We start from the raw sequence: 14,068 nt of genomic DNA on the forward strand, positions 1-14,068 counted from the left end.
CCCCCCCCGGGACCTCTAAAGCATAAATACAGGTGAGGTATTCGATATATCATGCTTTCAAACTCAACAGAGACAAATAAACTATTGAAATCGAAATCGAAATCCACCATCGCGCTGTGAAAGTCACATATACTGCAAACCACACTTCCATCTCACATCACAACCCAAGCAAAATGGCCGGCAACGACAACCCAGGAAACTTCGCCAACCGTCCCAAGGAAGAGGTGCAGGAAATTGCCAGCAAGGGCGGACAGTCGAGTCACTCTGGCGGCTTTGCCTCGATGGACCCTGACAAGCAGGTATGTTTGGACGTTGGCACTCTGCGCCCAGTTCTCGACAAGAATTTGTGCTAACTTCTGTTACAGCGTGAGATTGCTTCCAAAGGAGGCCAAGCATCCAGCGGCTCGTTCGAACCTGGCAGCGAGAAGGCCAGAGAGGCCGGCAGAAAGGGTGGACAGAGCTCGTAAACAGAGACCTGGCCGACTTCAAAACCACACATTGCAATATGATGGGATAAAGTGCGCAGCCGCATGAAGATAAACCCTTGCAAAGCTGTTTGCAGTTGCTGGAAGTTGAAACAGCATTCTGCATGTACAACATACATAGTCATTCCGCGATAGGAATAACATGACTTGATACCCGGCTTGCTTCTCCTCCTTACAGGTGCGTTGGAACATTTATAGACAACAATAAAACCTGTGTGTGACTCTAGTCCATATTAAAATAGTCTCTTCCTCTAAACGACGAGGTATAGTTTATCATTCTCACTTCTTGAAGAGATTGCTGGGTATGGTTTCCTGTACTTGCGAAGTTCATTCCATTGGAGGTGTACAACGTAGGGGTTGAGGCTCTGCTGAACCGGAGCCAACCAACTCGCGTGACGAACACAAACCGGGAGATGGGTTCTGGCTTCTCTGAACCTGCAGCGACGGACAAACCACAAACCTGACACCATTACTATCCGGCAGGCAGAACAACAAGGTGAAGCTATCAGCTCGATCAACAGAATATTCGTTGAAAGCATGAAGAGAGTCGCAAGAAGTAATCATGATGCTGTCGATGCGGGTTAAGCCTCACCTCAGCATCTCCTATTGGCCGACAGTACTAGCTGCAACACCCGCTGACTAAGACAGCTCTTCCATCCGCTCAACCTGCCACATTCAGCGCCAAACCACCTGCGCCGGAGCCTCACTCGCATTTTGCAATTGTAGATTGATCGATCGATCGTCCGAAGACGCTCACATTCCCTCGCCGTGGTAGTGAACCGCATTATGCTGCCACGATGATACAACTCAAGGTCAGTCAGAACCCTTACGTGTTCCATTGTACCCAAGGACTATTTTCCCCCCTACCGATCACTTTCACTCTCCACTACCAATTTCCAGTCCACCACGGTCTGAATAGTAACGAGTCCATACTAACATTCCGGTGCTTCCAGACGATGCTTAACTGCATCGACAACTCCGGCGCGGCCATCGTCGAGTGCGTGGCGGTCATGCGGAAAAAGGTACAACACGCAACAATAGGTATGGCTACCTAAGAAATACCCTCACTCCTTCTCCAACCCCCTCAAAAGACAAATACGTCGCTGGCGGCCCGAAATTTGAACTGACTCTCACGCCAAATCCAGGTGACAGAATAATCGTCGTTGTGCAGAAACAGAGATCCTTCGGCCCCGAAAACCCAGGCGGCTCGAGCTTGGGAATTGCGAATAAAGTGCGCCGAGGGGACATACGACATGCAGTGGTTGTGCGGGCCAAGAAGGAGATCCAGCGGAAAGACGGCAGTCTGATCAGATTCGACGACAATGCCTGTGTGCTGATCAACAAGAACGGCGATCCCATCGGCACCAGATTATCCAGTAAGCAAGAAACAAACATTACAAGGCCGACCGAGTGTGGTTCAAGTTCCAGACGGGCTGACATTTCATAACCAGGTGTTGTGGGATCCGAGTTGCGGGATAAAAAGTGGTCCAAGATCCTCTCACTGGCGCCGATGCATGTATGATTTGATAATGAAGTCGAGGGTAGGAAATACATGTTGAAACATCTGCGCTCTTGGACAGTTCTCTGCTTCTCAAGATTCTTTGCTATTGCAGGCATTGACTGCGCGCTTGGCTATTGAAACTCCTGGTCCCAGCTATCTAGCGGTTGGCCAGATACCCATTGTCATAAAAATTTAAGTTGTACAAAGGTGACGAGAATACAAAGCTAATTGTGGAATCGTCAAGTCCCTCCGTTGAGAAACTGAAATGTTTGACGCCTGATCATCCGATTCAACTTCTGTTCTCCATTCCTCATAACACATGTGAAGAAGCCATGTAATGGTCCACGAACGCCGGAATTTTAAAAGACGCAATTGTTCCTCCGAAATCCCAGATGCCTGCGCCGCGCTCTAAACGGTAGTGTAAACATTATTACAGGCTGTGCAAACGTAGTAGAGTTTCTAGAAAAGGATCAGTCCTTGTGCCCTCAGCCGCTGGAGATCAAGTCAACTCACCATCCCCGTGTCCGCAGCCCGCTGTTGGGACTGGAAATAAACCGCATCCGTTTCCCCACACTTCGGACACCGTTGAGTTGCATGAGGAAGCTGCAAAAGACAAAGAAGCGCTGTGTCAGCCAGAGCTCATCAAATAAACGCTGGATGAAATAGATCTTGGATCCGGTGACAGCACAAAGACTCCATCAGCCCTCGGAATATTCGGACTGATCAGAATCTTCTGTTGCCTGAAGGCCGCATTTGCCGCACTTCAAGGGATCCCCGCATAGAGTACACAGGCAGGGCAGCTCGGGGAGAGCAGAACCCACAGTTGGATCATTTGCGACATCAGTGGTGACTCCAGCCGTCTCCTGAACGGTGGAACCCAGCTGATGCCGGTATGTGCATGCAGAGTCGTGGGTGGTGGTCGCGTGGCAGGCCTTGCAGATGTAGAGAAGTGTTGAGGTCGCGCGGTCTTCTTTCGGGTAGAGGAGGTTCGAACTGTATTAAGCACACATAGTTAGATACTGGTACACTTTGAACTTCTGCGCTCATTTTGGAGGTTTCCTACCATTCTTGACAAAATCGGTATGACACTTCGCCACGTTTGGTCTCGCCCTCACTAGGGGCAGGGGAGCCAGGTGCTGACATGGTCGAAGATGGTAAGGTCTAGGAAATGATTTGGGTCGGTGGCGTAAGGAATGGCGGACTCGGAACGTCGATGCAGGAGGAATATTCTTCGAGTGGTGATGAGCTAGAGATTCCTGATGGAGGGCGTTGCGTGTGGTGGAAAGATCAGATAAAAAGACAAGAATGGTGATAGCGAAAAGAAACGCTATAACAACATCAGCCTACCAGGTATTATGAGTTTCACTGAAAATTAGGTGTGGATGTTGACGACTGAATAATGAATACTGTCTGGACGTAGGTTGTTGGAGTACAACATTGTAGTAGTGACGGACATCGCACTCATGTTGCTAGTGAAAGGTCCGCGGCGCAGACAAACTCTATTGGTCAGAGCAGCCACAGTCTCCGACTCCGAGTCTGCCACTGGCACTGCACTACAACGTACGGCACGAGGATGGACCGTCAAACCGAGTATAAAAGACGACCTCGAGTTGTCCATAAGCCAGTCATCATCTGTTAGTTATAGACTGAAGTTATAGAACTGGTCACATGCATCATGACCAAATTAGTATATGTGAGTGAATGTTTGAAGCCACGATGTAGACAAGACACTCGGCCCAAGCCACACTGGAGTCAACAACAGCCCGCACCGTGTCACTCCAAAAGGTCGCTCTTCGCTCTGGCTGATCCGCTGACAATCCCCAGTGCCGGTGCACAGCCCCACCTTGCCTGCGCGACCGAGATACATTCAACATCCTGAAGCGGGTGCCTACAAACTTGAATTCAGAATCTGTTTGACCGTCAACCAGCCCTTAACGGACCCAGCTAGATCTGTGGAATTGCATCAACGCACCATGGTACGTAGCTACCCTCAGAAGGCACTTGTCGCCAGGCTGACCACCACACTCGTAGTCTGAGACCGGCCTCCCCCCAGACTGGGAAGTTCGACATTCGAACTCCAAGAACCTCCCCTACTATTTCAATTCCAAGACTCACGAGTCACGATGGGAACCACCGGAAGGTGCCGACACGGAGAAACTCAAGCTCTACATGGCTCAACATCATAGCTCAGCAAACACGCGCATTGACGGCACAGGGGCCGAGGGTAAAATCCGCGCCGCCCATCTGCTCGTCAAGCACAAAGACAGTCGCCGACCGTCGAGCTGGAGAGAACCCAACATCACACGCACCAAGGAGGAGGCTATTGAACTGCTGAAGGGATATGAACAACAGATTCGGTCGGGGGAGAAAGACTTGGGTGATCTCGCCGTGACCGAGTCCGACTGCAGCAGTGCACGCAAGCGAGGTGATCTGGGATTCTTCGGCAAAGGCCAGATGCAGAAGGAGTTTGAAGACGCTGCATTCGCTCTGCAACCCGGCGAGATGAGCGGCATAGTTGAGACTGCCTCTGGCGTGCATCTGATCCAACGGTAAGATTGGAGCTCCCCTTACATTTTTGTTTTTGCCATTTCTCCCGATCCATGTCACTGATAGACGTGGCAGCATTCAGTAGAATCCATGCTTACGGGAGGTTGGACCCGCCGCCTCTGGCCCCTTTTCTTACGCTCGCAAAGAGGTGCGGTCTAGTAGAGGTACGGATCCAACCTCCGACCAACAGGCCGACCGACGTAGACAAAAAATGTACACATACGGTGACCTTGTCAGGGAGGCAACGGAGACGGAGAAGTGCAACCCTACACACACGCTGGATATCAGGCTGGCAGTGGAGCGAGTGCTTTCGATCTGCGAAAAAGTGTATAGATTGGCGTCACTACTTCGTCTCAACGTGCATGCATCGAGACGGTTTCAGTGGTGCAATAGGAACCGGAATGCTCACGCTGATGATCTGCGTGCAAAAGCGGACCTGTACTACTAATCCTTGAAGCGGGCGTGTTCGACCACGGTTTCGCCGGCCTCCATTCGCTTCTTGTTTCCCATCACCTTGATCGAAAGCAAACTGAAGATCGGGGGCTGTCAGGAGAAGAGGCATGGTTCATGTTGTCACTCCCCAGCAAGGCACACCAGATCCTGATAATGGTACTTCATACGTCACAAAAGCCCCCGTCATCTAGCTGTGCACTGGCTGCGGTACTGGTAGTGTCATGGTTTCCAGCCAATACCGGCCAATACGGATCTTTGGAACGGGCTAAATCCTCAACCAAAAGTGCAGCATCGAGATTCAATGCGCTAGCCACGGCCCGGACCAATCAGGCCACGCCCATGCCCGGTCTAAATACTTCTGTATTCTTCTCTTCTTCAAATGCCCAGGCGCTGCATATAAGACACGATGCCGCCAGCTATGGTCCATGCTCTGCCATCCAGCCTCACATCCCCTCCTGCCCTTTGTCTCTGTTCACTTCTTCTGTATAGGCAGGAACTACGCCGTGTATTATCTTGTATTTGCTCCAGCAATCAATTGACTTTTCACCACCATCGCCGTAAACACCAATACCTACACCATGAAGAACAACAGCTCCCCAGATGCTCTTTTCCTCGCGCCGCCGCATTCTCATGATCCCAATGATGTTTCTCATGTCGCGGCATTGCCATCTTCCATGTTGATGCAGCTTCCGGAAGCCGTGCAAGACGCGCTGTGGACGTTGCAGGAGTCGACCTCCATTGTCTACGCTTCTTACATGCGGCTGCAGGAACTGGTGGACGAGCGCTTCGATCGCCTGATTCCACTGCCGGGCCAATCAGGATCAGGATCCACGAGCTGTGAGTATGCCCGATGAACAGGTGTTCCTGCAAGTTGCTAAATTGGCCAAAGTCTCTGAAGGCGCGTTTTTCAACTATGTGAATCATGTAGCAGCCGAGCGCCGCTACCTTCTCGAGGACGCCCATCCAGACTGGAAACACAAGGCCTCTCGTGTGGGCCTGCAACAATACGGCGACCTAGTCATCACCTTCCGCGGCAAGGAGATGACGGTGGCCGAGTGGTTTTCTCAACTGAAAGAAGCAGAAGCGTTTTGGCTGCAAGAAGCGGCGCAAACGGAGCTTCCAGACTTCGAATCGACGGTTTCCGAGTATTGGTCTCTATCGTCAACCCCAACCAGCGAGACGTCAGATGCAAGCGATGGTCTGCTGGGTATGGCGGTGCCCACCGGAAGGAAACCGGTGAACTCTCAAGGGCTGGGGCTAGAGTTTCCAACAGCGAGCTCATTGGAGGCTCTTTAGCTCGGCGCCCAGCCTGGGGTGTGGGCTGATGCTGATGTACCTACTGATGCTGTGCGGAGGCATGTCTTACGATGCTCTTTTTACGATTCAAACTTTGTGTTACGACATTACGACGATTTTCGATCCTTCATGTACCGATTACTGGGAGACATGACATGAGGAGTTCGGATGATGCGGGAATGAACAGGGCCACAGTCAGCCAGGGCTTGATGTAGGATGACCAAGGGTTCGGGGCCGTTAATCTTTTTTCCTGTCGCATGGATCGACAGGAGGACATGGGAAATGTTCCAGTAGTTGCATGGGGTTCATGCGCGAATGCAGCCTTTCTTGGTGGAATTCTTTTTGGGTGGACAATTAGCGAAATCGCATTGCCACATGCAGACGTTGCAACCGCTAGTCGTCAGTCTGCTGCATAGAAGCAAGGTTGCTTGGGCTGCATTGCATGTGTTAGCGCTGCCCGGCTGAACTCGGCGTGCCGTGCATCAAAATATCTTTCTACATTGTGTAACAACATCATGCTCGATTGTTCCCCGGATTTCTGAGCATTGAGAATGGTCACTGCGCCGTGATTTGAAGTTGCGATTCAGGTTTTCGGAGGTTGGCGGAAGAGCCCCGTACCAGGCACGTAATTTACAAAACACGATCTGCTGATGATTGTCGATTTAGAGCGGGGTATTGACAGAACGGCCGTGGGGACCCACATATGGTTAGACTCCTGTTAAAGCTGCTAGCGGCGGGTAGCGGTTGAGTTTATCCGGACGAGGCGTGGCCAACTTGAAGTTGAAGTTCAAACACAGCCTGAGCGTCCTCACCAGCTGGCACCACCCTTCTTTTGCTGGCAGTTCGACGTCGTTGAGCACGTCACTTCACCCGGCGGCAACGTTTCTCAGTCGCTGCCCTGCAAAAGAAGCACCGGGAGATTGCATCCGACTTCAGCGAAAGGACTGGATGGGTTGCAACATCCGGACCGGATCGCGATTGTGTGAGCCCCGTGTCAAAGCCGAACTGCGAGGGTCGCCGAAGACTTTACTTCGGTATCTTGAACAGGATTATGACGGGCTCATCACTGTCGATGCAAACCCGGCCACCGCAGGTTTGGCTAGCCTGTTGCCACGATTGTGTGCTCGGAGAATCATGCAGTATTACCACCACGCAGGGCCGCCAGGCGGTTGTGCCTTGTCGTTGTCCGACATGAATTCGGAACTATGTGTGCCGAGCTGCCTTGACCGGGAGAGAATTTCAAAAGCCGAACCCAGTAAGACTTCCACAGAAACGTGCACCCGCAATATGCTTCATCTGGGGCATTGAATGTGTTTCTGCTTTCGTTTCTGGGTATACCTGAGGCAAACATCTCCGTCGGCGAGCTGCGACATTAATAATCGCGGCGAACAGTTGCTTGAGGCAATCCCAGCGTTGCTTGCATCTCAAGCAGAATGCGTAGCACTTTCATTTATGGCACAACCAAGGGTTATGACTTGCGGTAGACTTGCGCCGCTACAATGACCGGGGACCTACTGTCCCGTACGGAATGTCCTTCTGGATATTGGCAAAGTTCTGTCCAGAAAAGAAGACCGGCGCTTGCTAGCTGCTGTCTCGGGACATGGAGGGAGAGACTCTATGGAGGTAGGGTTACATTGAACTGGTGTCGAGAGATGGTCCTTTGTCGAGGCGTTCTTCTTACGCCTTTGTCTCCCATATTGTCTGTGGCAACATATTGACTTCAACAGATACAGGTTAGCTTCAAGAGTCGACCTCGACTGTTCGGCCCTGCGCCAGTTGCTCTGGAGTTGGCGCCATCTCTGAGGCCTTGTCCAATATCCTTCAACTTGAATACCAGAAGACATAGTTTGCTCCGCTAAAGCATTGCACCACGCTTAGGTTACTGACGCAGGCCGAAATCACAATCAAGCCAAACCGCCAATGATTGCGAGATCTACTGGCTACAACGGGATTGCCATGTCAGCATCCACAATCCTTTCTTGACAAATACCATCCTCGGCCTGGAGTTTGCTCCTCTGGAATTTTCGCACAATACTTGACTGACTCTCTTTTCGCCAGGCGATGAGATTCTGGACTCTTCGGCATTTACCTACGATACTGCTGCCGGGTTTCAGCGGTCGTGTCATCTGGGCTTCTTCCGTCCTGTGAGGGGGTTGTGTAACCTGAACCTGATCACCGGTCACCTAAACTATTTCTCATAGATATTTGGCAACACCAAATCAAAAGTGGCCAGTACACGCCACATGGAAGCCTGAGCACTTACTCGTCTCTTTTCATGCCGGTTCTAGTCCTGCTCGGCAAGGGCCGCACCGCGAGAAGCCTCTCAAGATCTCCGTGGCCGGTTATCCATGGTAAAGGCGTATAACCTCGAATTGGCAGTGTGCATCTCCACACCTCAGGCTACAAGTCTGTTCTGCACTGCAGTGACAGTAGTGAGCTGATTGATGGCAACCATCTATTTCATCCAGGGCTTAATTGGCCCGCCCGCCCGCTCATTCGCTGGCTGTTGGTTAGGACCATGGAGACGATGTCACCGGCAGGGGCTGCTCGCTAACCCCTCTCTGCATACCTAAGGACAGCGTTTCAAGCCCCCGCAGCAATACGGGTATCTGAAGGTGGCCGATAGATACCTAGCACACACCTGACGTTTGAAGCGACTGGATACCATTAGGAAGTGCCGTTGCTGACTTTGGTGCATACATTTGCTTAACTTTCCACGGATGTTCATGCCGTCCAACAGGGTACAGCGCCACTGTTCAGCATTCGGAACAACTACAATGCTCTCCTGATTTGGAAGCCACGCAGCTTTCGCGACGCTGCTTAATCGTCGCTACATTCATGACAACGCGCGGAGAGACAGATGTAGCTTGGTCAGCCACTCTGAGCTAGAGAAGTGTGTGCGTACAACGCACATGCCTGAAAGTTTGTCTGACGAAGGTGTCAGCAAGTATTTGTCGAAACGACAACTGGCATGCATTTGCAACGAGGTGTTTCCCCGGGATGGAGGCTCGTCAATCCATGGACAAGTATGGCAAAACTGAGGAGCGCTCTCTTCCCCAAAAGTGCTACCCAATAATAGATGCGAATCCTCGTGTGCACTAAAGGCCAGTACACTCCAACCCCGGGACAGTCAGAAGGACTTCTCTTGGACGCGTGCGGCCCGACGGTAGCCGTCGATGCTGGGGATGCATTGCCTGCTGCGAAGGGAGGGTTGACGACGAGGATGATACCAGAACTGAGTTGGTAGGGGAGACAAGTCGGTTGCAACCGTCAAGGTATCGTAATGTTGTAAGTGCTGGTGTGCGGTATGACACCCTCCCTGGCTTCTTTTTTTGAATACTCACCACTGGCAGCACTGGCTTGCATGCTTTTTGCCTTCGATAACATCTGGTAGACAATGTGCCTACCTGATACCTTGGGTAGATACCTACCTAGGTAGATAGCCATACCTAGGTAGATAGCCATACCTAGGTACCAGGTATGCGAGTGCGAAGTGCGATACCAGAGGTTTCAGCCTAGTCCAGCCCACTCAATAGTGCTCTTTCGTCTCTATGGTTGTCGGGCACGAAACTGCCCAAGCCGGCAACCCGAAAAAGAACGTGCAGGAAAACAGACTTCCGGCAACAATGCGTCAGCTGCCAGTGCCAATGCTCAGCCCGCAAAGGCCTCGTCAGGCCAGGTCCTTATGCTTGTCCAGGTGACCAACCAGCGCCATGGCAGGTTGTCGATCGTGCTCCTCATACCGGGCCACGCAACGGCGCTCGGATTTCCCCAGATTCGATTGGGCAGTGCCATGGCATCGCTTGGCCCATATGTAAGGTACTACTTACTACCTTACTTGTGGAGTGTGATTATGTACAACGTACTGTATCTCATGATGAATTGGCAGTGGCAGTATGGTCAAAATAGGCAAGACGAGACGAGAGGAGTCTGTCTCGAACTCCTTGGACTGCCCTGTTGCGCAGTGGTGTCTCGGGAAGACGCGGACTACAATTGTTTGTCGCCTGAGGATTGCGTCGTTGGATTCCGGCCAAGCTACTGTGCTGTAGCTCTATTGGTCTGGTTTTTGTTGCCACCCAAGGCAGACCATATGGCCAATATCCAGGGAGGTCTGTTGACACGCCCTGCACTTATTTACAGTATGGCGTTCTGTTTTGCAGCGGACGAATGTGAGCTGCAAGCAGGCTTCTTGATTCGATATGCTTGGATCTGCTCGGCGGCCAGCCTGAATGAGTGCTGGCCTCGAACAGGTATCCCGCAAGCGAAGGAGCATGAGGTCTGATGTACAATGGCATGGTAATGTCAGGCCTTACGAGCGGCGCTATGGCATGCCTGCCGTAGTATTTGCAATGCATACCGATAGAACAATACCTGAGGTGGCCGAGGACCCAGAATACAAGGGGGCCAGCCCTATGCGAGAGGGACGAGGTCTAGAACGTTGTGTACATGTGCTGGATGAACTGTTCTCTTGGCAGACATTGGCGCCCAGATGAATTGGGTCTTCTGGAGTACTGTGTCTCATGGGGTCCTCCTGACTGCAGTGCTCGGAGCCTCAGGCGAGAAAAAGTAAAGAACCTCTCTTTCTGTGCCTATGAGGACGGGAGTTGCGAATGGAACGGGTGTCGACCGTCGCATCATACTGGAGGACAACAAGGGTCACTCTCTGGGTGTCATTTTTGCCACGGTTTGGTCATACTAGTACGGTAAGTGCTCTGCTCACCTTGATGCAATACCGGCTGGATCTGTGTCGGGAATTTTTGAACTTCCTAGGTATGGACTCATGCGTCTTGGAAAGGAGCAGAGCTGAGAGAAGAAGGACTCTGAATTCTGTACTGGTACTATACCTTGTGGAGTTCCCAGGCCAATTGGAGAACCGACGGCACTGGCGTTGCAGTGCAGTGGACGACAAGAGCCTGGTGCGTCCCTTGATTTCTGTCTTGTTAAGATGTTGTGGATGGGTGTTCTGTTGGCCATGGCCATGCCCAAGGGGAGCACCATTCTCTCAATATATTGAGAGCAAACATCAAGGAATCAGAGCCGGATCTGGCATGAGATGGGCCGCTTTGCTGTTTGTTGTGCTGAGAGAGATATCACGACAGGTTTGAATTTGTAACAGGACATCATATTCGGAATAGACGAAATCACCCATTTCTTGGGCGTATAGCATAAACTTGTTTTCCTGCAATCTTTTGTATGATATACCTAAGTCTACTAGTTGGAGACAAAACAACTTGAGCAAGAGCGATGATGTAGGGAGCGACTATCTAACAGTGCTGAGATGGTAGAAAAAAGCAGCCCTGCTAGCGAAAAAAGACTCCCTCGATCGAAAAAAACCTCAATCTCGGCACCGTATGATGATCAAAGAGCTCTGGGTTGAAAGCTATTGATGATAAGGAATTAGTGCCTTTGGTACAGCTGTACAGCATGTATGTACTGTGTGTGCGTGGGTTGCATTGTAATAGGGGGCTTTTTGAAAGCCCATTTGACCGCAGGCGGGAAATCTCACGAGTCAAACCAAGCGGTTCAAGCTGTTCGTACACATTTGGATGTTTGACTCGTGTGTTGCAATGGAGATGCGGATGGAAAGCTTGGGGAGAAAATGCAAAATCGAACGGAACAAGGTAAAAAGTAAATTATGTGGTTGTCCATTGGCCTCGGCAGACTTGCCGTATATGGTTGGTCTCGCTGCTGGATCCGAACATTTTTGGACCTCGAGCAGCACTGCATCCAATATCAGTGCTTGCGAGCACGAGGACGAGCAACTGCATCGACTGATTGACCAGTGGTGAGAGTCCAAGTCGAGGTCGAAGTCGGGTCTGGGGTTTTCAGATTCTCCCGTTTCGAGGAGCAGTTCGTTTCGTTTAGTACCGACAATGGCTCCTCGGTCAAGAGGCGCGCAACGCATCATCGACGCTCTAGGTATGTTTGCCAGACTGCCAGTATCTTGTCCAGTTCTATAGGACTTCTGGCTCTCAAGTGAATGCCAAACTGACTCTGGATTCTAGGACTTTCGAACCCAAACAACAGTCAGCACGTCTGCCGGTCATGTCGAACACGGTCACAATTCTATTCACCATCATCGCGCAACTACGCATCGCTAGCGACGGCAAAGGCCACCGTCGAAGCACCGCCCATTACGCAAGTGTCGCCAGACGGGCCTGAAGCGTCCCCGTTGCCGCAACCCATCTACACCATCAAAGCGGGCGTGGTGCTGTCGCGCCCGCCGCTGATCACGCCCGACCCTCACCCCTTCGAGACCGCATATTACCTATACCAGCGACGGTTGAACGAGCGACTCGTCCTGCCTTTCACGCAGTACTTTTACTACAAGCGCGGCACGCCGGCATTTGAGCAGTGGCGGACCAAGCGGCGAGAACGAGGAGGCGCCGCCACACGCGACATTGGCAAATATAACGCTTACAGTGAGGAGGCGTGGAACGATGAGGTCTTGGTCGGCGATGACACGGCGAATCCGTCCAAGATTGTTGAGCAGTTGATTGCCGAGGAAGGTCGCGCCGACGAATTTACTGGCAAAGGCGATCCAAAGTTCGCTGGTCTGAAGCGCAGGACTGAGGCGGATGAGAAGAATGATCAACGCAGTCTGGAGCGCAGTCTTAGCCGCACGTTGTATTTGTTGGTCAAAAATAAGAAAGTGCCGGGCCAGAAGCAGGAGGAGAGCGAGTTGTGGAAGTTTCCTAGTGGAGGCCTGGTTGGGCATGAAGGGCTGAAAGAGGTGAGTTAGCTACCACAGGGGTTCTGTTCTGTCCTGTTGCCAGACCCGAAGAAGGGCACCGGACCTTTCGGTTGTGGTTCTGGTGGCGGTGAAAAAGGAGATTCCCCGGAACCAAAATGTCATGTTAACGATGCTAACGATTGATTACTTTTATTACAGGCCGCACAACGGATTCTGTTCAGCTCGCTGGGCGAAAACATGAACACCTTTTTCGTCGGAAATCATCCTGTCGGCCACTACATTGCGAAATTCTCCTCGCCCAGACCTGGCGCGTTGCCGCCGATGACCACGCAGAAATCCAAGGCTTCTGGTGATACAGTTTTGAAACTGGACGTCGCGCTACAACCGGAAAAGTATGAGGGGCTGGTTGAAGGCGAGAAGACGTTTTTCATGAAGGCCCGGATTATGGCGGGTCAGCCTGATTTGACCGCCAACGCGGACCAAGAAAAGGACATTGAGGACTTTATGTGGTTGAGTAAAGAGGAGATTGAGCGAGTCGTGCATCCGGACTATTGGGTCCGAGTGAGGAATATGCTTGTGGCGCAGTAAACAGTAACTAGTAACCACTGTTGCTGCTGCTGCTGTGGTAGTGATTGTGATGGTGGCTGCTGGGTGCCGGCTGTGCTTAGCTACCTTGACCACAGTCGGGTGATCTGTACATTTAGGGTGCTCAACCCATTCTGAGGAGCTGAGGATCCTGGGCTGGATACTAACTTATGGACATGCGCCTATTCATACCATACTATTGGCGAGGGCAAACTTGGACTTTTTTCTTTTCTTCTCCCAAACCGGTGACCGTGAGAGTTGATATCCGTATCGGCATAAAATATCAGATTCCACTCTTACAACCAGGATCAGGACCAGTACCATAGCTAACCTGAGTTTTTCAACGTCAATACCAACATCAGCTCGATCCTTCCGTCGTCAACTTCAACATCATTCCTTATTACACCCCCCACTGGAATCCAGATCAAGAGGAGAGTCGAGAAAAGGTACAGTACCTTAGTTGGTCCGGTCCGGTCCGGTCAAATATCCTTACATATTGTACACTCC

The 14,068-nt window shown here is 51.5% G+C and overlaps 7 protein-coding genes across 7 annotated transcripts; 6 read left to right on the forward strand and 1 right to left on the reverse strand.

Moving 5' to 3' along the window:
- Nucleotides 1-173: 173 nt before the first annotated feature.
- Nucleotides 174-467, forward strand: HMPREF1120_08123 (conidiation-specific protein 10; the record flags this gene model as incomplete). Its single annotated transcript, XM_009162365.1, has 2 exons — nucleotides 174-299; nucleotides 366-467. 2 exons carry the CDS (start codon nucleotides 174-176, stop codon nucleotides 465-467), a joined length of 228 nt encoding a protein of 75 aa, XP_009160613.1.
- Nucleotides 468-1,282: 815 nt separating this feature from the next.
- HMPREF1120_08124 (50S ribosomal protein L14) lies at nucleotides 1,283-2,273 on the forward strand (the record flags this gene model as incomplete). The annotated part of the gene is made up of 4 exons (XM_009162366.1): nucleotides 1,283-1,297; nucleotides 1,439-1,526; nucleotides 1,631-1,861; nucleotides 1,937-2,273. The coding sequence occupies 4 exons, from the start codon at nucleotides 1,283-1,285 to the stop codon at nucleotides 2,005-2,007; spliced, it is 405 nt and encodes a 134-aa protein (XP_009160614.1). The 3' UTR covers nucleotides 2,008-2,273.
- A 138-nt stretch (nucleotides 2,274-2,411) lies between these two features.
- On the reverse strand, nucleotides 2,412-2,992 carry HMPREF1120_08125 (uncharacterized protein; the record flags this gene model as incomplete). The annotated part of the gene is made up of 3 exons (XM_009162367.1): nucleotides 2,412-2,445; nucleotides 2,500-2,589; nucleotides 2,808-2,992. Coding segments are annotated over 3 exons (276 nt in total), but the record flags the coding sequence as incomplete, so codon positions are not given.
- A 560-nt stretch (nucleotides 2,993-3,552) lies between these two features.
- Nucleotides 3,553-4,539, forward strand: HMPREF1120_08126 (peptidyl-prolyl cis-trans isomerase NIMA-interacting 1; the record flags this gene model as incomplete). Its single annotated transcript, XM_009162368.1, has 3 exons — nucleotides 3,553-3,679; nucleotides 3,811-3,962; nucleotides 4,018-4,539. The coding sequence occupies exons 1-3, from the start codon at nucleotides 3,655-3,657 to the stop codon at nucleotides 4,537-4,539; spliced, it is 699 nt and encodes a 232-aa protein (XP_009160616.1). The 5' UTR covers nucleotides 3,553-3,654.
- A 1,025-nt stretch (nucleotides 4,540-5,564) lies between these two features.
- Nucleotides 5,565-6,282, forward strand: HMPREF1120_08127 (uncharacterized protein; the record flags this gene model as incomplete). The annotated part of the gene is made up of 2 exons (XM_009162369.1): nucleotides 5,565-5,823; nucleotides 5,876-6,282. 2 exons carry the CDS (start codon nucleotides 5,565-5,567, stop codon nucleotides 6,280-6,282), a joined length of 666 nt encoding a protein of 221 aa, XP_009160617.1.
- A 3,871-nt stretch (nucleotides 6,283-10,153) lies between these two features.
- HMPREF1120_08128 (uncharacterized protein) lies at nucleotides 10,154-11,539 on the forward strand. The gene has a single exon (XM_009162370.1). The coding sequence runs from the start codon at nucleotides 10,893-10,895 to the stop codon at nucleotides 11,385-11,387; it is 495 nt and encodes a 164-aa protein (XP_009160618.1). The 5' UTR covers nucleotides 10,154-10,892; the 3' UTR covers nucleotides 11,388-11,539.
- Nucleotides 11,540-11,981: 442 nt separating this feature from the next.
- Nucleotides 11,982-14,055, forward strand: HMPREF1120_08129 (uncharacterized protein). The gene is made up of 3 exons (XM_009162371.1): nucleotides 11,982-12,201; nucleotides 12,288-13,015; nucleotides 13,175-14,055. Exons 1-3 carry the CDS (start codon nucleotides 12,156-12,158, stop codon nucleotides 13,562-13,564), a joined length of 1,164 nt encoding a protein of 387 aa, XP_009160619.1. The 5' UTR covers nucleotides 11,982-12,155; the 3' UTR covers nucleotides 13,565-14,055.
- Nucleotides 14,056-14,068: the final 13 nt, after the last annotated feature.

This window comes from Exophiala dermatitidis (genome assembly GCF_000230625.1).
Source record: "Exophiala dermatitidis NIH/UT8656 unplaced genomic scaffold supercont1.7, whole genome shotgun sequence".
Lineage (NCBI taxonomy): Eukaryota > Fungi > Ascomycota > Eurotiomycetes > Chaetothyriales > Herpotrichiellaceae > Exophiala > Exophiala dermatitidis.